The sequence below is a fragment of the Doryrhamphus excisus genome, chromosome 22 (assembly GCF_030265055.1).
Source record: "Doryrhamphus excisus isolate RoL2022-K1 chromosome 22, RoL_Dexc_1.0, whole genome shotgun sequence".
Classification (NCBI taxonomy): Eukaryota; Metazoa; Chordata; class Actinopteri; order Syngnathiformes; family Syngnathidae; genus Doryrhamphus; species Doryrhamphus excisus.
The window spans coordinates 6,310,661-6,337,604 of record NC_080487.1 but is presented as its reverse complement, the minus strand read 5'-3'; the positions used below and the strand labels follow the sequence as shown (position 1 = coordinate 6,337,604).

Here is a 26,944-nt window from a genome sequence, read left to right as displayed (position 1 = left end):
TCTTTGCCCACATGGAGCAGTACAGGTTATTTTGTATGTGTTGTGTTGTTTGGATGGTTGACTATTTCGGCGTCTCGGTCGTACCACAAGAGTACCACAAATCATGTTGCCTGCTACAGTTTTGATGTTAATTGTTTAAAAACAGAAATATCAACAAAATATACACTTGATTGAATAAAAATGTTCTAAAGTCTTTTTTTAAATATAGAAATAGATACACACGGAGCACACGGTACAAACATAACACATGCTGCCATCTTGGAAACGGGGGAATAATTGAAGAAGCACCAAAAGTCAACAACCAGGAAATATTTTAATTGTGACAAGAAGATTCAAGACAGCTGCAGAGCCCGAGCACCCGCCGAGGGAGTGGTGACAAAGAAAGTCGGGCTTCCATGGTAGCGCTCCTGTTGAAGAACACAACGAACAGGCGACATAAAAGGCAGCTAATGAACATTTCAACTCGATAACATAATTGTAATTACAACAATTAGAATGACTGGATTTAAATAACACAAAAAACCATTGTTCATGGTAAACAACATGGCTACTATAATGGATATATCCATTTTTTGAACGTAAAAAAAAACAAAACAGGAGCCCTGGATAAATAGACATATAAATATATGCACCATCTGTTAGTCTCTCTGTGCTACACAGGCTGGATGACAAGAGGGTTCACTCTGTATGTGTCTAAGAGCATTGGCTTTATGTGAAATGAACACAGAAACGAGTGAGCATCTTCTCAGCTATTAAGCCTCTTTGTACCAGGAGCGGGGCTACACGAGTGTTAGCAGTTAGCAAGCAAACGTGAATAACAATGAAGGCACAAAGGCGACAGTTTGTAAGCCGAACGCAACAGTTCCAAGTGTGGCCGTGCAGCGCATCCTTCCTCCTGACAGTCAACATTTACGGAGGCATCGATCGGGTAAATCGAGTAAATATTGCGCGCTGTGGTGTAACTTGTAATGCACAAGAAGCGGTGATGCGGCGTGTTTTATTCAAGCCAGTGGCGTCATTAGAGCAATTTTATTTTATTCTAAAATGTTCTTAAGCCTCCCTAAATAATTTTATATTTTTTATTGATTTATTTTTTTTTTACAAAAAAAATCTCATGACAAATTTCATATAGTAGGGCAAAAGCAGGCTAATAAGCAAGCCAATAAGCAGGCTAATACTAGCCTAGTTGTGTGTACTTGTGTAAATTTAATGGTGGCCTAAAACAATTGAGTATCTCTACTAAATCTGTCCAAAAGTGGGAAAGTTATATCCCGGTTCTTGTTCCTTATTTGTTTTTTGGATTTTTTTGAATGTCTACTACATTCATTCATATCCTGTGCATCTCCAGGGGGCTAAGCCCCCCCCGCGTCCTCAGAACCTAGTGACGCCCCTGATTCAAGCACATTATTTTACACAGCTCAGATATGATCCTCTGCCATAGTTGAACAATGCACTATGTGTGTGTAGGTTTTATTTAAGTGTTCTTTTTCTTAACAGAGATAATCTATAGGGAGTACTTCCTGTTTCCTGTTTATATTCACGTATTCATTTTCTACTGCTTTTTCCTCACAGGGGTCGCAGGGGTGCTGGAACCTATCCCAGCTGTCTTCGGGCGAGAGGCGGGGTACACCCTGGCCAGCCAATCAAACAACCATTCACACTCACATTCATACCTATGGACAATTTGGAGTGGCCAATTAACCTAGCATGTTTTTGGAATGTGGGAGGAAACCTGAGTACCCGGAGAAAACCCACGCATGCACGGGGAGAACATGCAAACTCCACACAGAGATGGCCGAGGGTGGAGTCGAACCCTGGTCCTCTTAGCTATGAGGTCTGCGCGCTAACCACTCGACCACCATGCCGCCCTAGAGCTCATATAGTAGTCGTTTAATATTCTGCATTATACGTTTGTAGTCTATTGTCTGTTTTTATCCACCTATTGTGTTGCTGTGTGTGTGTAGTTACACTACACTTCAGTACCATCTAGTGGCTCAAATGTGACATGACACAATGATCTTTGAATGATAATTATTTTTTTAAAAAAGGTTAAAATGATGAAATATTGGTCGATAATTAATAGCGCAATAATCAACCAGCAAAAAGTGTTATGGTGCCAGGGTTATGCACATGTATTACAAATGGAGTAGATTTACCTGTACATGTTGAATTGTTCCTTCAACGACGGTGGCTTTCAGCAATGTTACGGTACAGCCTCCAAATCCTCCACCCGTCATCCTGCTGCCAAACACTCCATCCACCTCCATGGCAGCAGACACCAACTCATCCAGCTCCTTGCAGCTCACCTCGTATAAATCCCTGACACAAGCGTATCACCGCCATCAGCCGAGTCACCACAACAAACGTCTTTATAGCCCCAAAATAACAAAGGTGTGTAATCCATGTTAACAAGTGATTATCAGTGAGGAAAATGAGTTTGTCACAATTAAATGTTTCACATCAAAAAACAAATGTAAATGTTTGTCAGTGACAACATAACTGAATGCAAAATGCAGTTTTGATATGAAACTTTTTATTAAAGGAAAGGTCATAAAGCTGTTTCTAAAGCTTTGGGACTCCAGCAAACCACAGTAAGAGCCATGATCCAAGAATGGCAACAACATGGAATTGTAGTGAACCTTCCCAGGAGCGGCTGGCCAACCAAAACGACTCCAAGAAGTCACAAAAGACACCACAACTTGCCTCAGTTAAGGTCAGTCGTTGTTGCCTGAGAGGCAGCTGGCTTTGCTAATATAGCTAAAATAGCTCATTCATTCATTTTCTACCGCTTTTCCTCACGAGGATCATGGGGGTGCTGGAGCCTATCCCAGCTGTCTTTGGGCGAGAGGCGGGGTACACCCTAGACTGGTGGCCAGCCAATCACAGGGCACATATAGACAAACAACCATTCACACTCACATTCATACCTATGGACAATTTGGAGTGGCCAATTAACCTAGCATGTTTTTGGAATGTGGGAGGAAACCGGAGTACCCGGAGAAAACCCACGCATGCACAGGGAGAACATGCAAACTCCACAAAGAGATGGCCGAGAGTGGAATTGAACCCTGGTCTCCTAGCTGTGAGGTCTGCGCGCTAACCACCCAACCGCTGTGCCGCCTAAAATAGCTCATTCATTCATTCATTCATTCATTTTCTACCGCTTTTTAGGACAGATGGAAATAAAAATAAAAATAAAAGGACATGATTTCTTTCACAGTACCTGAGGGAGTTGTGGCTTTCCACCATGAGCTGGCCAAACTCCTGGTAGGCACCGTTTTTCAAGGCTTCGGCAGCTTTGACAGTTCTGTTGATCTCAGCAATCACATGACGAGCTCTTCGATAGGTCACGTCATCGAGTTTAGCCCTTGACCCTAAAATGGAGAAGCGAGAGATACATATGAGGTTAGAGAAAAACACTTAAGCTGCAGACCTCACAGCTAAAAGACCCGAGTTCAATACCCACCCTCTGTGTAGAGTTTGCATGTTCATACGTGGGTTTTCTCCGGGTACTCCGGTTTCCTCCCACATTCCAAAAACATGCTAGGTTAATTAGCGACTCCAAATTGTCCATAGGTATGAATGTGAGTCTGAATGGTTGTTTGTCTATATGTGCCCTGTGATTGGCTAGCCACCAGTCCAGGGTGTACATCACCTCTGGCCCGAAGACAGCTGGGATAGGCTCCAGCACCCTCCACGACCCTCATGAGGCTAAGCGGTAAAAAAAAATGAATGAATAAATGAATAATTTCTTCATTTTTTTTCTCTAATTAGTGCATCTTTAGGCTACATGGTGGTCGAGTGGTTAGGGCCCAGGCCACACAGCTAGGAAACCCGAGTTTAATTCCACCATCAGCCATCTCTGTGTGGAGTTTGCATGTTCTCCCCGTGCATGCGTGGGTTTTCTCCGGGTACTCCGGTTTCCTCCCACATTCCAAAAACATGCTAGGTTAATTAGCGACTCCAAATTGTCCATAGGTATGAATGTGAGTGTGAATGGTTGTTTGTCTATATGTGTCCTGTGTTTGGCTGGCCACCAGTCCAGTGTGTACATCGCCTCTGGCCCAAAGATAGCTGGGATAGGCTCCAGCACCCCTGCGACCCTCATGAAGATAAGCGGTAGAAAATGAATGAATGAATGGATCCAAGTAATTATATGGGCGACGCCTGCTTTAGGGGCGGCCCCAGTGGGAGGAGACAGGAAGAATGATTGGTAATAAACTACTATGTGTATGAAGTTCATTAATAAAGAACAGAGTGCTATTGTTCCAGGACAATTCCTGGCATGTCTTATCTCTCTGTCACGGAGAGATAAGCTCCAAAAAGAGTGGAAAGTTTCCCATCAAAGTTGTTACCACTTCGTACGCTAGTCGGTCGGTGTCGGACTGCAGCAACATTCCATCCAGATTCCGATGTGCTACACAGGAGACCAGGGTTCAATTCCACCCTCGGCCATCTCTGTGTGGAGTTTGCATGTTCTCCCCGTGCATGCGTGGGTTTTCTCCGGGTACTCCAGTTTCCTCCCACATTCTAAAAACATGCTAGGCTAATTGGCGACTTCAAATTGTCCATAGGTATGAATGTGAGTGTGAATGGTTGTTTGTCTATATGTGCCCTGTGAGGAAAAAGCGGTAGAAAATGAATGAATGAATACTTCAAACCTTCCAGGTCCTTCATGGTGGCATCTCTGAGACTGCTTTTTCCCAAGATGGCGGCCGCGTCCTCACACTGTCTCCGTCGCACGGTGTACTCGCTACTTGCCAAAGAATGCTTGACATTGGAGTTGGTGATGAGAATGACAACCTGTGGATCCGCTAACGGGACAGGAATGGCCTCCAGTGACCTGCATCAAATGATACTGAGGAAGATGAGTAACATGCCCGGACGTTTCTTACTAAAGGCAATCATCGCTTTCGCTTGAGTGCTGTTTTGCTAACCTGCAGTCAATGAGCAAAGCATGGCCCTCCGTTCCCAGAGCAGATACAAACTGATCCATAATACCACACGGTACGCCGGCGTGAGTGTGTTCAGCCTGCTGACATGCTAACGCTTTGGCTAGTTTGTCGCCATCATCTGAAAAACAGCACAACGTAAATCTCATTGTTACTGTTTTTAGACCAGGGGTCTCAAACATGTGGCCCGCAGGACACTAGTTTGAGGCCCCCGCCTTGATATGAAAGTTTAATGTTAGTGCGGCCCGCGCAAGTTTGATATGGATGCTGTATGGTATCATGTACCCAGAAAAAATTATTACGTTTGATTAATGTTCATGTTAAAGGTTAAATAACTGTTAATAGTTATCCTCCCTATCCGTGTGGAAGTGGTAAGTTTTTGGCTTTTTAAGTTTAAAGGAAATAACTTGAAGGCTACCGTTTAGGTCGCTAGCTCTCTAGTTTGCGAGTTAGCGTCTCAAGTGTCTCAAGACCCTGCAGTTGCGCAATATGTTGTAAATAAAAAGAGTATAAATGTGACTATAGTCGTGTTTTGTCATGTCTACAGGGCTCTAATAATGCTTTGTTCATTTTAATCTGAAAAAAATAATAATTTGTCTACCCACCAACTATATGTGGTTTCTTAAGTTTTTATTATTTTCCATTTTATTATTATTATTATATTTATTTATTTATTACTGATTGATTGATTTTCTTTATTCTTGATTTGTTTATTTATTTTTCATCTTATTTTGTGTAGAAAAATAAAAAGTAAGATATTTGAGAACAGTGGAATGTTTTATCAGAGCCTTTCTTGTAGAAAATTGGAACCAAAGCGAAGTTTTAAAAAAAAAATGTGTTTTTAATAAATGCGTTTTTTTTTTTGGAAAACCTGCTGCGGCCCAGCCCACCCAGACCCGAACTCCAGTGGCCCCCAAGTAAATTGAGTTTGAGACCCCTGGTTTAGACCAACAGACAGGTTGCTTCCACAATAGCTACTGTAATAAATTAAAGTACTGACCTGGTCTGAGTTGCTGCAGGAATGTGTAAAAGGCCACCTCAAGAGAGGCGGAGCTTGACAGACCTCCTCCCAATGGAACACTGCTGACCACCACAGCTCTGAAACCTGGGACAGGACGAGCTGAAGAAGACAAGATGGACCACGTGGATATTAGCGCCACAGAAATAGAAACAAAAACATTCTCCATCTCACCTCTGTAATGATGTATAACGCCCCTCACATAGTTTGCCCAACATGGAGACGATGTGGATCCTTCATTCGGCAGACTCAAGTCCACCCGCCTTGGTTCATCGGCATGCTCGGAGGCAGTGACAACGACAGTGTCGCCGTTGATGGAAGGACTTCCAACCACCACAGTCACCAGTGGTAGTGCCTGGAGCAGAACCAACAAAAAACAAATAGACAATGATAGACACATTCACAAAGTATCGCCAATAATAGCCTGAATTTGACTCAGTATCGGATCAGAAACCAAATCAATGGTATCGCACATCACCAGCTTTGATGACGTCAAAGAGTTCAATGAAGGTGTTTGAAGTTAAATGTATCTCAACATTAATGTTTATAACTGACATTTAAATAAAAATACAAAAATCTTAAATACCCACTGTGCACAAACCTTCTCAATACAACCAATTCTGGTGGTTTTACTCACTTCTACGAGGTTTTGCTTCTTTCCTACAGCATTTGACATCAAATATTATGCAAATTAGCAATGACGTCATAATGCCGCGTCTTGAAAAGCCAATAGCTATTTTTCTTACTGAAAAGCTAGCAACAATGCCCCGAGCTCGTCCCAACACTGTCCATCCATGACCGTTATAAGTGTACGTGTGTGTGTTTAACAACAAACTCGATACATTACCATTGGAAGCACATATCCATTGTTGTAGTCTGTGTGTTCCCCGATCAAGTTGACTCTTCCGGGAGCACACGCGGCAATTTGAGGAGTGTCATCCGCGAACATATTTTTGTACAAACTACTAGCCTCCGACACCAACTGCGCTAAACTTGGAATTGGACTAGCCATTGAGGTAAACTTTCTTTTAACTGGTTCAATTTAAAATTTGGTCCGCAAGCCTACCCGATGAACGAAGACGTTTGAAAGTTCGCCTTCATCACACTTCCTGGTTGTGTCACGTGTTGTCATGTTTACTGTGACGTCACAGACGGGATTGTATCAGCCTATGGTATCCCATTAGTGCCAAAATTGGCGCATGTACAACCATATTCTGCACGCGCTCACGATGGCTTCATTTTTTAAATGATCGATTCCGCTTTTAGTCTATTCTCATCTATTATTCAATTTTCTTATCAGTTTGTTTTATTTTTAAGTGTTTGTGCTCATTCGGATATTTTTGCAGAGCTTCTGGATATATTAATTTCTCATGCAATCTCCATGTAATTATACATTTGTTGTCTGTTCCTGAATTTTCAAAGTAAAATATGTCTTTGCGATTCTATTTTTGTCTTCAGAGGGGTGTTTCCTTTTGGATGAGGCTTGCATCAGCCACTTGATCCCAAGAGCAGGGGATTGAAATATTTGGGGTATCATGATTCTCAAAGTGATTCAATTCATTTCAACTTCAGCTGGATGGACACACAGTCAGAAGATGTGGGTTCGTAATCCTGTTTGTGAAGTTTGCATGATCTTGATCACCAAGATCTTGGGGAAGTAAATGTGAAGAACAGTAAAATATGGTGGTGGTAGTGTGATGGTCTGGAGCTGTTTTGCTCTGGGACCTGGGAAGCATGACTTCTGCTGTCTCCAAAAAATCCTGAGAAGAATGTGCAGGCATCTTTTTTGTGACCTCAGTTTGAAACCAGCAGGACAATGGTCCAAAACACACCATCAAGTCCACTTTGGAATGGTTGAAGGAAAACCAAACGAAGACTTTGGAGTGGCCTCGTCCAAGTCCTGACCTGAACCCTATTGAGATGCTGTGGCATGACCTTAAAAAGGCCTCATGCTGGAAAAGCCTCCAATGTGGCTGAATGACAACAATTCTGCAAAGTCCTCCACAGCGCTGGAAAAGATCGCAAACACTTGATTGCAGTTGTTGAGTTGTTGACTTCAGTTAGTAAAACTAATGTTTCACATCACTACTTTCCAAGCTGTGGAAGCCTGGTGGCAGAAACATCTTGAATCCCAAATGCAATAGTCCACACATGGAAAACGCTAACCTTGTCCCCCAAACACTGGAGAAACTCCTCCCTCATCCTGGTTTGGATTGAACATATTCGAGAAAATACTTACAACGATCTGTTCATGTTTATTGACATATATCCATGCAAAGAATCATCATTCAAACCAATCAATGACAGAATGCATTTAATGTTCCACACAAATAGAATCATACAAACAAAGCTACAGTACACAAAGTACAAGATTCACTGGTGAAAGTCAGACACACCTGAGGATTGACATGCTAGCTCACAGCCCGATAGCATTATCACCGACGTTGTACAGCCAACAAATTACCGTATTTTCTGGACTATAAGTCGCTCCGGAGTATAAGTCACACAAGGCCAAAGATGCATCATTAGGTAGAAAAAAACATACATAAGTCAACTGGAGTATAAGTCGCATTTTTTACAAGTAATTTATTTTCCAAACTACTTGACCAAAACAAACATTACGTCCTCTTGGGAGGCAAGTTCTAACAATAAAATTTAATATGCTAACACAATGGTTATTCAGCTAGCAAAATATTTTTTTTCATTTATAAGTTGCTCTGGAGTATAAGTCGCAGGAACAGCCAACCTATGAAAAAAAGTGTGACTTACGGAAAATACGGTGTATATATTACCATATTTTCTGGACTATAAGTCGCTCCGGAATATAAGTCGCACAAGGCCAAAAATGCATAATTAGGTAGAAAAAAACATACATAAGTCGCTCTGGAGTATAAGTCGCAGGAACAGCCAACCTATGAAAAAAAGTGTGACTTATAGTCCGGAAAATACAGTATATATATTACCGTATTTTCTGGACTAGTCGCTCCGGAGTATAAGTTGCACAAGGCCAAAAATGCATAATTAGGTAGAAAAAAACATACCTAAGTCGCAGGAACAGCCAACTTATGAAAAAAAGTGTGACTTATAGTCCGGAAAATACAGTATATACGTATATTACTGTATTTTCTGGACTATAAGTCGCTCCGGAGTATAAGTCGCACAAGGCCAAAAATACATAATTAGGCAGAAAAAAAACATACATAAGTCGCTCTGGAGTATAAGTCGCAGGAACAGCCAACCTATTACCAAAAAAGTGTGACTTATAGTCCGGAAAATACGGTACTCCTCATGGTCATTAAAGCTCACCTTTATGCATTCACACACAGCATTTGGGAACAAGGAATAATACACATGTATCCATGGCAACGGTGGAGAAAGTCTTGCGGGGTCATATCTTGGTGAAAAAAGGTCAAGAACTGACTGTTGGGTTCTAAGGAGGTTCTAAGTCCGGCTTCAAAACATTTAATTTACAACCAGGGCTGTCAAATGATTACAAAATTTATGACTCATCATTTATGTGAAAGTATTTAAACCCATCCGCAATCAGCTTAGTCAGGTCTGGTTTTCGGGTTTGCACCAAGTCCGCGTTCACATGAAACGGGGCGTTTAGAAACCATCCCAGCCAAATGAATACTTATTTATGAAGGAGCGTTACAAGGTCCAAACAAAGCTTAGCATCATAGTAACTGTACCCTGCTTGTCTTGGAGCTAATACGTATATATCTCATTATGTCCTCTAGATACGCGGTATAAAAAAATGGACGGATCGGCAATACCGATCAGATACTTTGTGCAATTTCAACTGTCTGGTAAACTTCCATACCATAGAATAAAGAACACAGTATTATTTTAAAACCTGAAGTATAAATCGTATAAAATGTTCATTTAAAATAAAAAAAAGTACAATAATAAAAACCATGATAAGTCTTAATTCACACATTTATGATCAGTCATGCCTAAATGACTAAAATATGTAAAATATCGATGTTTTTGATTTGAGTATGGACCCACACATCCTTAAGACGTACAGGATATGGTGCTGGACTGGTGGTGTGTTCAGGTTAACACTGTCATAACTGACATCATGTCAATAAAATAAATAAGTTGTCCTCATTAGGAGCTATTTGACAGCCCTATTTACAATAACAATAACAAAATCATCCATCATCTACTATTATGTCCAAAAATAAATAGTAAATTATAGCCTATAAACTATATATTAGATTGTCAGCAATATTTACACATTTCAAATTTTAAAAAAAGAAAGCCAAAGTCTACATCTTTATTTTAAAGGTGTAAAAAAAAAAGTTATTTATGTCTTATTACCCAAATAATCCTTTCGAATTACAGATGATATCAGATACTGTATATTTATATTATTCTCTATTCTTGTATGTAGTCAACAATATTGCTACCTTTAACTACACTGGACTGGTTTTAACATCTTTACATAGAAAAAGTATCAAATTGACGTGAACGCACCCCCCAGGTCGGATGTAAAAGCTACCAAGTGGACTCGGTGATGTTCCCGACTGGTCCTTTATGACGCCTACTTATCCCGTATCTTGGTATGGATGAAGAGCGTGGAGGGTGAAAGGCTGGAGCCATCCAGCTTCATCAGTGGCACGTGACGGTAACCTGTACAGGTAAGAAGTACACATCGTCACATGCACGTGTCCCGCCTCCCAACAGCCAGGAAGAGAGTTGACTCTGCATTGCTTTCAGCGCCTTGGAACGTTTCTTCCATAAACAACGGCATGAACGTTTAGTGGGTGGAGGCGGGGCCACTAGCATACACATAGAGTGCAGATGTGTAATGTAGTAGAAATTACATTAGTAGATTGCAATTTATTGTCATGTGTTTTATAGTTTTGTACTTTCATTGTATTAAGTTAAAAACTCATCTCGTTCTCGTAGACATAATCTCGTCTCATCGCACATCTGGTCATTTTACAATAAAATAAGAGAATAAAGATGAAATATAATGAGAAAAAGGCAAAATCTTACAAAAAAATGTGATTGATAATCATTAAAAATAAAATATATTAGTTATCAAAATTATAAAGTCAAATAGTCAAAATATTAAGACGAAAAAAGCCACAATTTTCTGCGAATAAACTCAATATATTATGATGAAAAATAACATCATTTTAGCATACATATTGTCATATGTGTTTTATAGTTTTGTACTTTTATTGTATTAAATTAAAAACTCATCTCGTTCTCGTAGACATAATCTCATCTCATCTCACATCTAGTTATTTTGCAAGAAAAAAAAGAATAAAAATGAAATCTAATGAGAAAAAGGCAGAATTTTACAAAAAAAATGTGATTGACAATAATAACGATTAAATAAAAATAACAAAATATATTAAAGTTATAAAAAAAATATATAAAGTAATAACGATTAAATAAAAATAAAATAAATTGTTTATAAGTTATAAAATATTAAGAGAAAAAAAGCTACAATTTTCTGTGAATAAACTCAATATATTATGAGGAAAAATAACATTTTAGTATACATATTGTCATGTGTTTTTACAGGAATATAATAGAGAATAAAGATGAACTCTAATGAGAGAAAGGCAACATTTTACAAAAATAATGTGACTGATAATAATTAATAATAATTTAATCATAATTTAATTATTAATAATTAATATTAAGATTAATGATGATTAAATAAAAATAAAATATATTAAAGTTATAAAAAAATTATGAAGTCAAATAGTCTAAATATTAAGAGGAAAAAAGCTACAATTTTCTGTGAATAAACTCAATATATTATGATGAAAAATAACATCATTTTAGTAGCATAGAGTTCGAATATTAAAGATAATAATTACATTTTTTAAGTCACAATATTATGAAAAACATACAAAATAAAACAAAATCAAATATAAAAAATGCTCTGTGATTGTAGCTAATATGGCTATATATAATATAATATAATATAATATATTATATTATATTATATTATATTATATTATATTATATTATATTATATTATATTATATTATATTATATTATATTATATTATATTATATTATATTATATTATATTATATTATATTATATTATATTATATTATATTATATTATATTATATTATATTATATTATATTATATTATATTATATTATATTATTTATATTATATTATATTATTTATATTATATTATATATTTTATATTATATTATATAGTATACAATATGGCCACACACTGGTACGCTCCCGTATACGCGACCAGCAAATGTGCTTCAACATGGGGAGTGTGTTCCATACCTGCACGCAGGCTTTTGAAAGGCAGGCTGTACTGTCCCAGGAACTCATTGGACGAAGTGTAGTCATGATCTTCCACCACGAAGCGAACCATAGCCAGTTCAGGAGCGTGGATGGTAAAATTAAAGGTGCAGTCCCACTGTGGGTTGAATCCTGAAGCCACCGTGGAACAATTCATGTACATTCATTTTGCAACCAGGACATTACGACGATGACACGGGATGTCAAGTACCGTTGTTCTGGATGTGATGCGTTTTCTTCTTGTTGTTGTCGATAGCGACGCCGTGGATCTCAACGGCAACCTGAGGATCCACGATGGATGTTGGCTTCTTCTGTTGTTTGGGTAACTGCTGTGCTGAAATAATCTGAAATAACGTCACGTGGTTACAAACTGTACAGCGACTCCTCACCATGTGACATAATCGTTATCGGCTCACCTTAACCGTGAGCTTGACGGGCGAGTGGCCGGGACCTCCACCGACATTTCCCGGGTTGAAGGTGCTGTCCTTCTGACACATGAAAGCAGGTTTCAAAACGTATCCGCACTGACCGTTCTGCAGGAACCTGCCTCGGTTGAGATCCATCGGTTCTCCGGGTGTTTGGAAATTGAGAGCCACTGGAAGATAAAACAACACAACGTTGTGTTGGATCTTTGTCCAAGTGGGTTTTGGTGAGGGTTTTTTGATAGAACTCACCTATCTGGCAACCTCCGTTCCACATAGTCTGAGGGTTAAAGTTGGAAGATTGTACCCGTTGGCCTGCAGGGTATATTCTGCTGAGATGATTGGTATTGTGACGCACAAATTGGATCGCTGGAAGGAAAGAAATACAAATATATATATATATTATTATATATATTATATATAATATATATATATATATATATATAATATATATATTATATATATTATACTTTTGCCCTATTATATAAATGTTTAAAAATTTTATTATATAAAATTGTAAAAAAAAATAAAATAAAATAAAAAATAAAATTGTCACATTTTTTTGTAAAAAAATAAAATTTTAGGAAGCCCTCCTAAAAATTTTCTCCCTAATTATGCATTTTTGGCCTTGTGCGACTTCTACTCCGGAGCGACTTATAGTCCAGAAAATACGGTACTATCATCATTATTCTTCTGATTATTACTACTAATACTAGTAGTAGTAGGCTAGTATTAGCTAGCCTGCTTTTGCCCTATTATATAAAATTTTGTAAAAAAAAAAAAAAAATTTAGGAAGCCCTCTTAAAAATTTTCTCCCTAATTATGCATTTTTGGGCTTGTGCGACTTAGACTCCGGAGCGACTTATAGTCCAGAAAATACGGTACTATCATTATTCTTCTGATTATTACTACTACTAGTAGTAGTAGGCTAGTATTAGCTAGCCTGCTTTTGCCCTATTATACAAAATTGTCAATTTTTTTTGTAAAATAAATAAATAAATAAATTTTAGGAAGCCCTCCTAAAAATGTTCTACCTAATTATGCATTTTTGGGCTTGTGCGACTTATATGCCGGAGGGACTTAGTCCAGAAAATACGGTACTATCATCATTATTCTTCTGATTATTACTACTACTACTAGTAGTAGTAGGCTAGTATTAGCTAGCCTGCTTTTGCCCTATTATATAAAATTTGTCAAATTTTTTTGGTAAAAAAAAAAAAATATTTTAGGAAGCCCTCCTAAAAATTTTCTCCCTAATTATGCATTTTTGGGCTTGTGCGACTTAGACTCCGGAGCGACTTATAGTCCAGAAAATATGGTACTATCATCATTCTTCTACTAGTAGTAGTCATAGGCTAGTATTAGCTAGCCTGCTTTTGCCCTATTTTTAAAATTGTCAATTTTTTTTTGTAAATTTTTTTTTGGTTTTTGTAAAATTTTTTGTGGTTTGGGTTGGTTCCCTGGTTGGAAAACTGGCAATTAAAAATAAATTTTAGGAAGCCCTCCTAAAAATTTTCTACCTAATTATGCAATTTTGGCCTTGTGTGACTTGGAGCGACTTATAGTCCAGAAAATACGGTACTATCATCATTCTTCTGATTATTTCTACTACTACTAGTAGTAGTAGGCTAGTATTAACTAGCCTGCTTTTGCCCTATTATATAAAATTGTCAAATTTTTTTTTGTAAAAACAATTTTTTTTGTTTTTTTGTAAAATTTTTTGTGGTTTGGTTCGGAGCGACTTATAGTTATAAAAGCAAATTAAAAATAAATTATTTTAGCAAGCCCTCCTAAAATTGTCCTAATGACGCCACTGGTTGAGCTGAGATAGACAGGGCGGATTGATGCAGACTCCCCCTCACCCATGGTCATCGTCGGGTCGTGATTGATTGACAGGACAACATGGCAGGTCCAAAACCAAAGCAATGACTAAGCAAGGCAACAATACTTTGGAATTTTTTGATTAAATATAATTTTTTATGTGGTTCTTTGTTCAAGAAAATGACATGCACACCCCCGGGCCGCAGTTTGGACACCTCTATCTTAGGGCATTTTACTGTAAAAAGCCAAATTAGTAAGATTGTAGGTGGACATGATGATCCCTGATGATACTAAAAGATACTTCAAGTGTTGAACTTTGCAGATTTCAGAAACGATCCTGCATTTTTAAAAATGAGCGATTTACCGATCGTGACGTTCAAATACCTGAGTCGTTGAGGTACCCCAGAGCTCGACTTTCGGCGAAGGAGGACATGTGGCTCGCTGGGGTTAAGGCGGCGGCTTCAAAGTTCTTAAAGTGCACGCTGCGGGCGTACACGACCAAGTCCGACAGCCCTCGACTCACCTTAGCTGCACCTGACTGAATCCAGAGTGAGACCAGAGTGATCAGTACCAGATCTTCGGATTTGACTGACATTTCTGATGTCCACCTTCTTCTTTTCTTTCTTTTTCTTGGCTTTGCCATCAGCCTGGCTGCTCTCCTCGTCTGAGGAGCTGGAACTGGCCGGGCCTTCCTCCGCTGTTTTCTCTTTCTTCCCCTTTATCAGGATTTTACCCTTCAGGTCCTGCATACATTTGAAATCCCGGAATGATGTGAACATGAACGTCTCGTCTTCAAATCATCTGCTATTTCAAAAACATATTTGTAAATTAACTAACTAACTAAATAACTAAATAAATAAACTTTTTTTAAAATTAAATAAAAAAATAAAAATAAAAATAAAAATAAAAATAAAAATAAAAATAAAAATAAAAATAAAAATAAAAATAAAAATAAAAATAAAAATAAAAATAAAAATAAAAATAAAAATAAAAATAAAAATAAAAATAAAAATAAAAATAAAAATAAAAATAAAAATAAAAATAAAAATAAAAATAAAAATAAAAATAAAAATAAAAATAAAAATAAAAATAAAAATAAAAATAAAAATAAAAATAAAAATAAAAATAAAAATAAAAATAAAAATAAAAATAAAATTTTAAATTTTAAATTTTAAATTTTAAATTTTAAATTTTAAATTTTAAATTTTAAATTTTAAATTTTAAATTTTAAATTTTAAATTTTAAAAATTAAAAATTAAAAATTAAAATAATAAAAAAAAATAAAAAAATAAACTATATGAGGAAAGCAGGAAGTGAACAAATGTAACAGTTACTGATTTTAAAAGTACCAGATGGAGGGGTAGGATTTAATAAGCTTTGCTTCTTCCTACTCCTTTTGGACATGTGGAACTGTGAACTGATTATGGGATGCACTCAATTGTAATCTGATGCATGTTCAAATGAAATTAAACCATTACCTTTATATCCTTTATATTTGTATTAGCCAAAATCATTTATTCCCTATGCCACATGTCCCCACTGGGGTGGTAAACTGGGGCCCATCCCAGGTGAACTTGGGGCGGGAGGCAGGGCACCCCCCCAAGGGCAGCAGTCACATTACTGCGTATGTTATGTCAATTATTTTGAATAATTGAGTGTAAAGGTGACAATTTGGGTGCTATTTCGTGTATCCAGGGGCTCTGCTAATATTAAAAACCATATTAAGAAGATGGTAATCATAAATAAAGAATCCTATTTAGCGGAAAGTCTAATCCAGGTGGAGTCTGGGCCTAATTAACCACCAGAAACAAGACCTTTATAGAACGGTCCGGACCCCCTTTCGACAGGTCTACCTCTGGTGAAGGCAGGACGTTGGACTGAAGGCTACTGATGGGCTTGGTGAGGAGTTTGTCCCCCAGGATGGATCGCAGGTGCTGAGCCATCACATTTTGCTGCTCCACCGAGCAGTGGTTCTCCAGGGAGAGGATGACCGGGTATGGTGATGCCTGGAAAGAAGAGGGCAATAGGATCATTCATAGGATTCATCATTCCGAGCATACATTAACGGTTTTCATAGACTAAATCTGGATCGACACGTTCCAACAGAGCCAACTGGCCTGTTCAGTGGCAAGGCATTTTACCTTAAACGCATACTCGTTAATTGTCTGAATGACTTCGGCGAATGACACTTTAGTGGTCAGTGTGTATCCGTGGTAGATGACCGGTTGTCCTTTATCTCCATCCCAACAGTCCAACTCCACACAGCGACAGCCGCTGTTCAAGGCTCTAAAAGACAAGTCGTGTAGAAATGCGTAAACGTAAACACACACAGCAAACAAAGACGTATATGGCATCCCAACTAAACCATCACACGATGCTTGTGAGCTAGCTCAATGTTCTCGGATTCAAATGATCCTCCATTTTCAGGAAACGTAAACGTTGGGAGACATCGTAGACCTGGGATTCATTGGCAAATATTTCTCGACACTATTTGTCTCCCAACAAATTAGATTAGGATTAATTACACATGCACACACACAGTAAAAATCCAGAAGTGCGTTGTATATAGGATTTATATAATGTATGTATTTATTTTATTAATGTATGTATTTTTCTCTTGAATTTTCTTTTTTTATTTGTTTTTCCTGTGAAGCACTGTGATTCTGAAGTGGAAAGTGCATTATAATTAATAAATAATAATATTATTAATAATAATAATACATTATTATTGTTATTATTATTATTATTACTATTATTAATAATTTAATTAATAATTGTTAGTATTGTTATTATTGGGGTTATTATGATTTATTATATGTTATTATTCATTCATTTTCTACCGCTTTTTCCTCACGAGGGTCGCGGGGGGTGCTGGAGCCTATCCCAGCTGTCTTCGGGCGAGAGGCGGGGTACACCCTGGACTGGTCGCCAGCCAATCAGATTATATGTTATTATCTTTATCATTATTATTAATAATAATAATATCATTTAGTCTATTTAATTGCAACTGTATATGTATATATCATTATCTATCATGTACATACATTATATAAATAATATTATTATTAATAATAATAATAACAATAAAATTATTATATATATAATTATTATTAATAATAATAATAATTTATTATTTATATAATGTATGTAAAAATAATAAATAAAATTATTATATAAATAATAACATTATTAATAATAATAATAAATAAAATTATTGTATAAATAATAACATTATTAATAATAATAATAACAATAAGATTATTATTATTTAATTATTATTATTTATATAAATTATTAATAGTAATATTAATTATTTTATAATGTATGTACATGATAATGTACTACATAATGTACTATATATGTATATATCATTATCTATCATGTACATACATTATATAAATAATAATACAATTATTATGATTATTATTAATAATGATAATAATAATATTAATAATATAATATTTATATAATGTATGTACATGATAATGATAATCATGATAATGATATATACATATATAGTTGCAAATATATAGACTATAGACTATAGTTGCAAATATATAGACTAAATGATATGGATCGTATTATGAATATACAAATTAGATGTACATTAATAGTAAATTATTATAGTGAGCATGTATACATATATATGGAGTTGGAATTATGACTAAAGGGTTGTCTCATTTATGTTTGTTTTATAAATACTGCAAAAAAAATCTATTTCCATAAATGGAAAATTTTCATAGAGCAGAGAAAAACTACTTGTTTATGACTTACTAAATGTTTTTTTTTAACATGATTGGCGCCCCCTGGGGACCACTTCCACATGGAATGGGAGGAGAACTTTTTTTCATGTCATGGCTTCATGCAGTGGTAAGGTAATGTGATACAAGGTAATGTAGCGACCAGAAAAGCGGAATGGATCTGTCATTTTCACTTTGAAAATGTTGAGTGGGTTTTTTTTTCACGTATTTTTGTTTTACACAATATATAACAAACAAATAATAAATAAAATCTGTTTTAAAGAAAATGGCCCTCATTTAAACCATGACAATTTGTTTTTGTCCCTGCCTCTTAGGAGAATCTGAATCGAGACTCGTTAGAAACCGGAGTGGAAATGAAGAATCGGAACGCTGTCCATCACAGCCTCATCAAAGACTGGTTCGCCAAGATAATACACGTTACACATAAAACGTATGGGTTGGCGTCCTCACTTACCGGATATACGGCTCCACGCCACTCTCCCCAACCAGCTGATCCCCAGACAGGTAGGTGTTGTGAGACGAGGAGATGAAGTAGTGCGCCAGGGGCCGATTCATGTTTTGATAAACCCAAGCGTGATCCGGATCAAATGCAGAGTTCTCCTTGGACAGCATGTACATGGTGAAGCCGTTCGGTGTCATAAACTGGCTCTTCTGAGCTGTGTTGGGAAAACGGGAAATATACGAGATGGGAATAGCTAAATAAACGTAATAGCGTTTCTATGATATATGGCGACATACCCCATTCATTGAATTCGTAGCTGAGGATCAGGCTTTGGGCGTGTGTGTCTGCAGCGTCCTCCTCCTGGTCTTTAAGGAACTTCTTCACATCCGCAAATGAGAGGACGCAGCCATCGGACGAGTAGAGGCGAAACAGAGCATCCAGCTCAGGCCTCCGCAACAACTCTTTGCAGAAAATCTCGATTTCACCGTGGTCCAGCCGACTGTTGCCCGAGTGATCGCATTTCTGTCGTGACACACACACACACAATACATCACACATGAGGTTTTCCGTAGAATATACACAATAAGTTTTGGAAGTACCTCGAAGAGTGCACGGGCGTACTGGTCACTCAAGTCGATATTGATCATCTGTAGCAACGTCTGCACTTCAGAGTAGCTCATACTATCGTCCTGATTCACATCAGCCTGCTTCAGGTAAGCAAGGATCCAAGTATCGCATATGGTTAAGGGAGTCAACACACAATGGTAAAATACACTTTTCTACTGCGTATATACATATACACATATATACGTATACACATGTATACGTATACACGCTCCTGACCAAAATTTCAATTCCTTAATATTGACATTTTGTACTGTTGGTTGGGAAAAATCAAAATAAAACCGCAGTTTTCCTGTAAGGAGGTATAGCTTCAAAATGGCAAAGGAAATAGGAGAGGGTGGTCCTATAGAGCAGCTACACACAATAACTTTATAACACAATTGTGTGGCTTGCTCATCTCTCTCTCATCTCTCATCCCTCATCCCTCATCTCTCTCTTCTCTTTTGTCTCTCTCGCTCTCTTTTGTCTCTCCCTGTCTCATCTCTCTCTCTCATCTGGCGCTCATCTCTCATCTCTCTCTTCTCTCCCTCATCTCTCATCTCTCCCTCATCTCTCCCTCATCTCTCCCTCATCTCTCATCTCTCATCCCTCATCTCTCATCACTCTCTCACCTCTCATCTGTCTTCTCTCTTTTTTCCCTCTCCCTGTCTTATCTCTCGCTCTCATCTCGCTCTCATCTCGCTCTCATCTCTCTCATCTGTCTTTCTCTCCCTCTCTTCTCTCTCCCTCATCTCTTCTCCCTCATTGCTCATCTCATCCCTCATCTCTCATCTCTCTCCTCTCGTTTGTCTCTCGCGCTCTCTTTTCTCTCTCCCTCTCTCATCTCTCTCATTCATTCATTCATTTTCTACCGCTTTTTCCTCACAAGGGTCGGGGGGGGGGGCTGGTGCCTATCCCAGCTGTCTTTGTGCGAGAGGCGGGGTACACCCTGGACTCTCTCCTCTCATCTATTTCTCTTCTCTCTCCTCTCACTCTCTTTTCCCTCTCCCTGTCTCATCTCTCTCTCATCTCGCTCTCATTTCGCTCTCACTTCGCTCTCACTTCGCTCTCATCTCGCTCTCATCGCTCTCCCCTCTCCCACATCTCTCATCTCTCCTCATCTCTCATCCCTCATCCCCCTCCCTCATCATCTCGCTCTCATCTCTCTCCCTCATCTCTCATCTCTCATCCCTCATCCCTCATCCCTCATCTCTCATATCGCTCTCCTCTCTCTCATCTCTCTCTCTCTCTCTCTTAACCAGCACAGAAAGCTTTCTAGATCTTCCAGAAGCTGCACTTATTTCAGCCTTGGATTGCCAAAATGGTCTGTTTTAATTTATTCCATCCATGGCCCGCCTCCGGGCACGCCCATCTAAGGAAGTCTGGCTCTCTGTGACATCACAGTGAGCCGTGTTAGAAAAAACTGACTGAAACCGAGCGTTCAGAGTCCTCCCAAAGTTCTTTGGCATGGTTTAACACCAGAATGAGACATTCTAATGACATTTATAGGTTAGAAAAGTGGTTAAGGTATAAAAAATTGCTTAATCAAAAAATTGTCTCACTCCTGTGTCATTTTTTGCATTTTGAAGCTCTACTGACAACCTCTCTGTCCTTAGTGTGTGGTTCTTCTGGGGGCAGCCCCAAGAGCATAGGTGGTGGACCCGACTATCCGACCCCAGATAAGTAGGATGGCTAGAGTGATACATTGTTTACACTAAATTTGCAGTAGTACACAGCAGCCCATTTACACACAATTTGCAGTAATACACAGCAGCCCATACTGTACTGTACATAAACAATCAAAGGATATTGATCAAGTTTTTCTATCTGGGTCATGTTCTCACTCCTGTCCAGCAGCGTTTGGATGCCTCGGGCCCAATGAAGAGCCTCCTCCTTGTTCCGGCAGAGAAGATCCAAGTTCCTTCGGGAGCCTTTGAAGACCACCGTCAAGCAGAGATCTTCAGGTATTCCAGCAACCATCTTCCGTAACGTCTCTGAGTGAAAGCCCTGACGTACGCACTCCACCTCAGTTACGGAGACTGGAGTTGGGAGTCGTGGGAGAGACAGATGTCATTCATCCAGTGCTTTGTCCAGTTTGTTCTCAGGCTCATTGCATACAGTATTTACTACCTTATAACCATATACAAAATGACAAGGGTGGAATTACATCTTACACAGAACATCCTCAAAGGTATTAAAGGTGTTCCTCCAGGTGCCTTTTATGAACTTTTATATTCTTGTTCGGATCACATAAACTTTGCGAGCACCGTTTTGGGAGGGCCCAGGTCCTTTTCCACAAACAAGAACCATAAAGCAGAATCAGAATTGCCTTTATTGTCATTGGATTGCATATAAAGAAATTTGAGTGCAACTCCATTTTGTAGAAAATTCATTTTCTACCGCTTTTTCCTCACAAGGGTGGCGGGGGTGCTGGAGCCTATCCCAGCTGTCTTCGGGCGAGAGGCGGGGTACACCCTGGACGGGTGGCCAGCCAATCACATGGCACATATAGACAAACAACCATTCACACTCACATTCATACCTATGGACAATTTGGAGAACATGCAAACTTCACCCAGAGATGGCCGAGGGTGGAATTGAACCCTGGTCTCCTAGGTGTGAGGTCTGCGCACTAACCACACGACCGCCATGCATTTTGTAGAAAATAAAAATAAAAAATAAGGACAAAAATAAATAAAATAAGGAATATGGCTGGCCACCCTGTGATTGGTGTCCAGCCAATCACAGGGCCCATATAGACAAACAACCATTCACACTCACATTCATACCTATGGACAATTTGGAGTGGCCAATTAACCTAGCATGTTTTTGGAATGTGGGAGGAAACCGGAGTACCCGGAGAAAACCCACGCATGCACGCATGCACGGGGAGAACATGCAAACTCCACACAGAGATGATCGAGGGTGGGGATTGAACCCTGGTCTCCTAGCTGTGAGATCTGCGCACTAACCACTCGACCGCAGTGAAATTATACTATACAGTAACCAAAATGTAGAATTGCAGTAAACAAAAGGTAGTATTGCACATCTTGTACCTGAATTTCACCTGAATGAATTATGGCGGTCGAGTGGTTAGCGCGCAGACTTTACAGCTAGGAGACCAGGGTTCAATTCCACCCTCGACCATCTCTGTGTGGAGTGTGCATGCGTCGTTTTTCTCCAGGTATTCCCACATTCCAAAAACATGCTAGGTTAATTGACCACTCCAAATATTCCATAGGTATGAATGTGAGTGTGAATGGTTGTTTGTCTATATGTGCCCTGTGATTGGCTGGCCACCAGTCCAGGGTGTACCCCGCGTTAGAAAATGAATAAATCTATTTGACATAAGTCCCGTATTGCACATTTTGAATCTTATTGTACATAACAGTGAGATGCGTGTTTTAGTAAAGCCTGCTTTGGTCAACTTGGTGTGGAAGAACCAGTACAGAACCCTGACCTCAAGCCCCAACAAACACCCTCAGGATGAACGGAAATGGTCCCTCAGATCAGTGAAGTCCGACACCCAAATATCTTCGAGCTTCAAAGCGGGAACAACAATAATGTAGAACAGGTCTGGTCCTGGTTTCATGGGGCTAAGCTAGTAGTTCAGCTGCTGGGTAAATATAAATCACGAAGCCACGGGTTACCCTATAATCTCACCATTTGTACTACAGCTCATGCAGCTATGGAAATACGAGCGGCTGAGCGTATAATAAAGGCCTTGCCTTTCCCCTCCTATAGTGAGGGAGTTGTGTTCATATACAGAGAACTAAGTACCGCTTCTAGAGTCCCCAAAATAGACCCAGCATATTCATTAGTGTTTATCCTTTGAACCAGTAAGAGTACTCCACCTAAAGTAGAAGGCCTGAAAAACTACATTTAAAGTAGTCTACATTGGACCTACACTGGAGAGGCGAATCCAATACATAAAAATATAGCATCTTATTTTTAAAATCCGTATCACTTCTACTTGGAAAAGCTGGAGAGAACCCGAAAAACCAATAAGAATTAGAAAAGGACCTGAGAATAGAATATGAGATGCCATATTTTTAAATATCAAAATCAACAACTGTACAATTCTACTTCATTGTAATGCAAATGAATCCATGTAAAACATTGAATATAAACATGAGAATAGCAAAAAAAAACTACTTACAGGATGGTGTTTGCCGGCATCGACTGAAGTACTTGAAGGACTGACACCAGATAGTGGAACCATCGTCCCGGAGCCTCAGAGTTCGCACCTTCTGCCAGCGCCGTGATCGGACCTGTTCACAGGAATCAATAAGTGATCGAGTACTTCTTACATCAAGGGTGCCCAAATATTTTCCACTGAGGGTTGCATTCGGAAAAACGTAGGAACGTGGTGACCACTTTGATGTTCTTCACCTTTAATTCGTTAAACGCAACAAAACAGTTCAAGGTACAGTGCTTAATAAACAAAAGCGTTATTGTTATTTATTTTAGCCGACATCAACAAATAGTCCCTGTCTTATTTTTTTCCTATGTGCTAATGCCTAATAGCAAAAAAAAAAAGGTAAATAGGTGAATACAGTTGAACCTCGGTTAGGGGCCGCCCCGGTTAGCATGTTGTTATGTTGTTTTGGTTAAGGTACATTTAAACAAAAGCAGTATTGTTATTTTTTTCGCCGATACCAACTAAATAGTCCTTGTCTTTTTTTTCCTGTTTGCTAACGCCCAATAGCAACAAAAAAAAGGTAAATACAGTTGAACCTCGGTTAGGGGCCGTCCGGGTTAGCATGTTATTCAGTTTTTGTTGAAAACTTATGCCAACATTTTTGCCTTGGTTAAGGTACATTTAAACAACAGCGATATTGTTATTTATTTAGCTGATATCAACTAAATAGTCCTCATCTTATGTTAGCTAATGCCTAAGAGCAAAACAAAAAAAGGTAAATACAGTTGAACTTCGGTTAGGGGTCGTCCCAGTCAGCATGTTATTCAGTTTATGTTGAAAACTTATGCCAAAATGTTTGCCTTGGTTAAGGTACATTTAAACAAAGCGGTATTGTTATTTTTTTCGCCGATATCAACTAAATAGTCCTCATCTTATTTTTTTCCTGTTAGCTAATGCCTAATAGCAAAAAAAAAAGGTAAATACAGTTGAACCTCGGTTAGGGGCCGTCCCGGTTAGCATGTTATTCAGTTTTTGTTGAAAACTTATGCCCTCATGGTCCCTCATGGTCCCAGCCCCCCTCATATATTCTCAAATTACAGTAAAACAGTGAATGATCATTTCCAACAATACCTTCACCATCCTGGAACCCTGCAGCATCTGCTTGACATCTTCATCATCCTGCATGCCTACAGACACAAAGCAGCACACCAGGAAGTGAGGTACAGTTTGTGTATTCCACACAAATTTTATGTAGTAAAAAATCATTTGAAAATTGTACTTTGTCTTGGCATGCAGAAATAAAACCAGTCCCCCCCCCCAGTTTTGAGGAACATGCATACACCTCGGGTGTTTTCTAGTCCATGCCACCAAGTTCCACGCCAAAAGAACGATACAGATCTCCCGAGCTACATCGCATGATAACGGCAAAAAGGTGACTCCAAATTGTCCATAGGTATGAATGTGAGTGTGAATGGTTGTTTGTCTATATGTGCCCTGTGATTGGCTGGCCACCAGTCCAGGGTGTACCCCGCCTCTCTAGCCGGAAGGCAGCTGGGATAGGCTCCAGCACCCCCCACGATCCTCGTGAGGTTAAGCGGTAAAAAATTAATGAATGAATTTTTTCTTCATTATTTCAATGTTCCGGTTGCACGGCGGTCCAGTGGTTAGCGCTCAGACCTCACTGCCAGGAGACCAGAGTTCAATCCCACCCTCGGCCATCTCTGTGTGGAGTTTGCATGTTCTCCCCGTGCATGCGTGGGTTTTCTCCGGGTACTCCGGTTTCCTCCCACATTCCAAAAACATGCTAGGTTAATTGGCCACTCCAAATTGTCCATAGGTATGAATGTGAGTGTGAATGGTTGTTTGTCTATATGTGCCCTGTGATTGGCTGGCCACCAGTCTGGGGTGGACCTCGCCTCTCGCCCGAAGACAGCTGGAAACCCCAGCACCCCCCCCCTCAATGTTCAGCTAATTAAATGATTTTTCTTGTGATATTATTCTCATATAATGATGTCCTTTTAGTAGCATAACATTAAAATATTAAAGAAAAAAAATAAAATCATATATTATGAAATAAATAAAATCAGATAAAAATAGTTATAATATTATGGTCATAAATTAATAATATTACAAGAAGGGGAAAAAAATGCAGTTTTACTGAATACCAATTAAAAACCAGCTGAAAGGCCCAGCCTAAAATAGAAGGAAGGTACACATGATGATGATAATGAAAGGAGACATCAAACGTGTGTGAAAAAGATGGGAGGAACCTTTTTGTGGTTTGAGTTGAAGCCACTTTAGAAACTCGGAATAGCTGACACATGTTCTCGGAGGTCCCACCACGCTCTAATCTGGGAGACCACTAGGAAACTAAACTCTAGTTTATTTAACACTTGGTCCATTATGGGGATCAAGGCTGCTTGGTCTCCTCCATTATTAGCAGGGCTAAAGTAAATACCAAACTCAGTAAAAAAAAAAAAGGTGAAATATTTATAGATACATATACCCTGTTTTTCCTTTTCAGGAACTTGCCACATCTTGAAAGATAATGCACAGCATTTCACATCTCATCCACTTGTTTTTGTTATTATTGTATTATTATAGGAAATAATTAGCTTGAAATAGAATGCATTGTTCCTATCAACACTATATTGCACAGATTTGCTGAATTATCATCATGCTTGAATGGAAATCTGCAACATTTGCGTCCTAGTCTTGGGATTAATGACCAACAAAGGCTTACCTAGATTCTTGAGAACATCGATGACCTTTCCGCCCGGAGCCCCGCTTCCTTTCTTTCTGTTTCCCAGCATCGTGGAAGTGATGCTGCCTTTTCTTTGGCAAATGTCGACGTTACGGGGCAGCAAGGAGCGCTCCAAGCATCTCTGTGGTGTTTCGATGCCCTTTAATTCTACGCTGACAAAACCTTCTCCTTGCTGACGTCATAAAGAGCCATTTAACTGGACAGCGCGTACATGCCCAGCACGCGTCAAGTTCCCCAAACGTAACAGCACACGCAGCACTCGTCACCTTCAAGATAAAACCCAACAACGCCAAACCGTTCGACAAATTTTCAACATATTTTTGCATTTTTAAAATGTGCCGTCTGACGAAAGAGTGATGGTTAGGGACAAAAACCATCGCAACAATCCTGACGAGGCTGTCGAGAATGCCGTAAAGGGAACACAGCGTAACGATACAATTCGTATTGTAAGTCACTACATGAAAATCAACTGCATATAGCTCTAATACCGATATGTTAAATCGTAACAATACAATACCTGTTCAAATTCAATTCATCCATGTGTACTTTGTGTGACTAATTTTCTTATTTTGAAGTTTTACACATCATCGCTTACTTCCGGTTTAGAATGGTCCAAATAGAATAGCTTATTACGTAAAAACATTGACGGGATTTGTGTCAAAGACGACGACAATCCCCAGCACACACACACACACACACACACTTCAACATCTTCTTTTC

General features: G+C 38.7%; 2 protein-coding genes across 2 annotated transcripts; both read right to left on the bottom strand.

Moving 5' to 3' along the window:
• Positions 1 to 294: 294 nt before the first annotated feature.
• On the bottom strand, positions 295 to 7,109 carry galk1 (galactokinase 1). Its single transcript, XM_058061738.1, has 8 exons — positions 6,818 to 7,109; positions 6,145 to 6,325; positions 5,953 to 6,072; positions 4,938 to 5,073; positions 4,662 to 4,843; positions 3,224 to 3,374; positions 2,157 to 2,319; positions 295 to 407 (listed from the first exon to the last, which is right to left on the bottom strand). Exons 1-8 carry the CDS (start codon positions 6,980 to 6,982, stop codon positions 333 to 335), a joined length of 1,173 nt encoding a protein of 390 aa, XP_057917721.1. The 5' UTR covers positions 6,983 to 7,109; the 3' UTR covers positions 295 to 332.
• A 1,790-nt stretch (positions 7,110 to 8,899) lies between these two features.
• Positions 8,900 to 26,533, bottom strand: LOC131109922 (1-phosphatidylinositol 4,5-bisphosphate phosphodiesterase delta-3-A-like). Its single transcript, XM_058062457.1, has 16 exons — positions 26,204 to 26,533; positions 24,592 to 24,647; positions 23,479 to 23,590; positions 21,130 to 21,358; positions 19,316 to 19,445; positions 19,013 to 19,238; positions 18,729 to 18,930; positions 16,655 to 16,799; positions 16,367 to 16,519; positions 15,122 to 15,256; positions 14,898 to 15,051; positions 12,945 to 13,061; positions 12,687 to 12,865; positions 12,482 to 12,614; positions 12,253 to 12,402; positions 8,900 to 10,608 (listed from the first exon to the last, which is right to left on the bottom strand). The coding sequence occupies exons 1-16, from the start codon at positions 26,271 to 26,273 to the stop codon at positions 10,520 to 10,522; spliced, it is 2,280 nt and encodes a 759-aa protein (XP_057918440.1). The 5' UTR covers positions 26,274 to 26,533; the 3' UTR covers positions 8,900 to 10,519.
• Between the last annotated feature and the right edge of the window lie 411 nt (positions 26,534 to 26,944).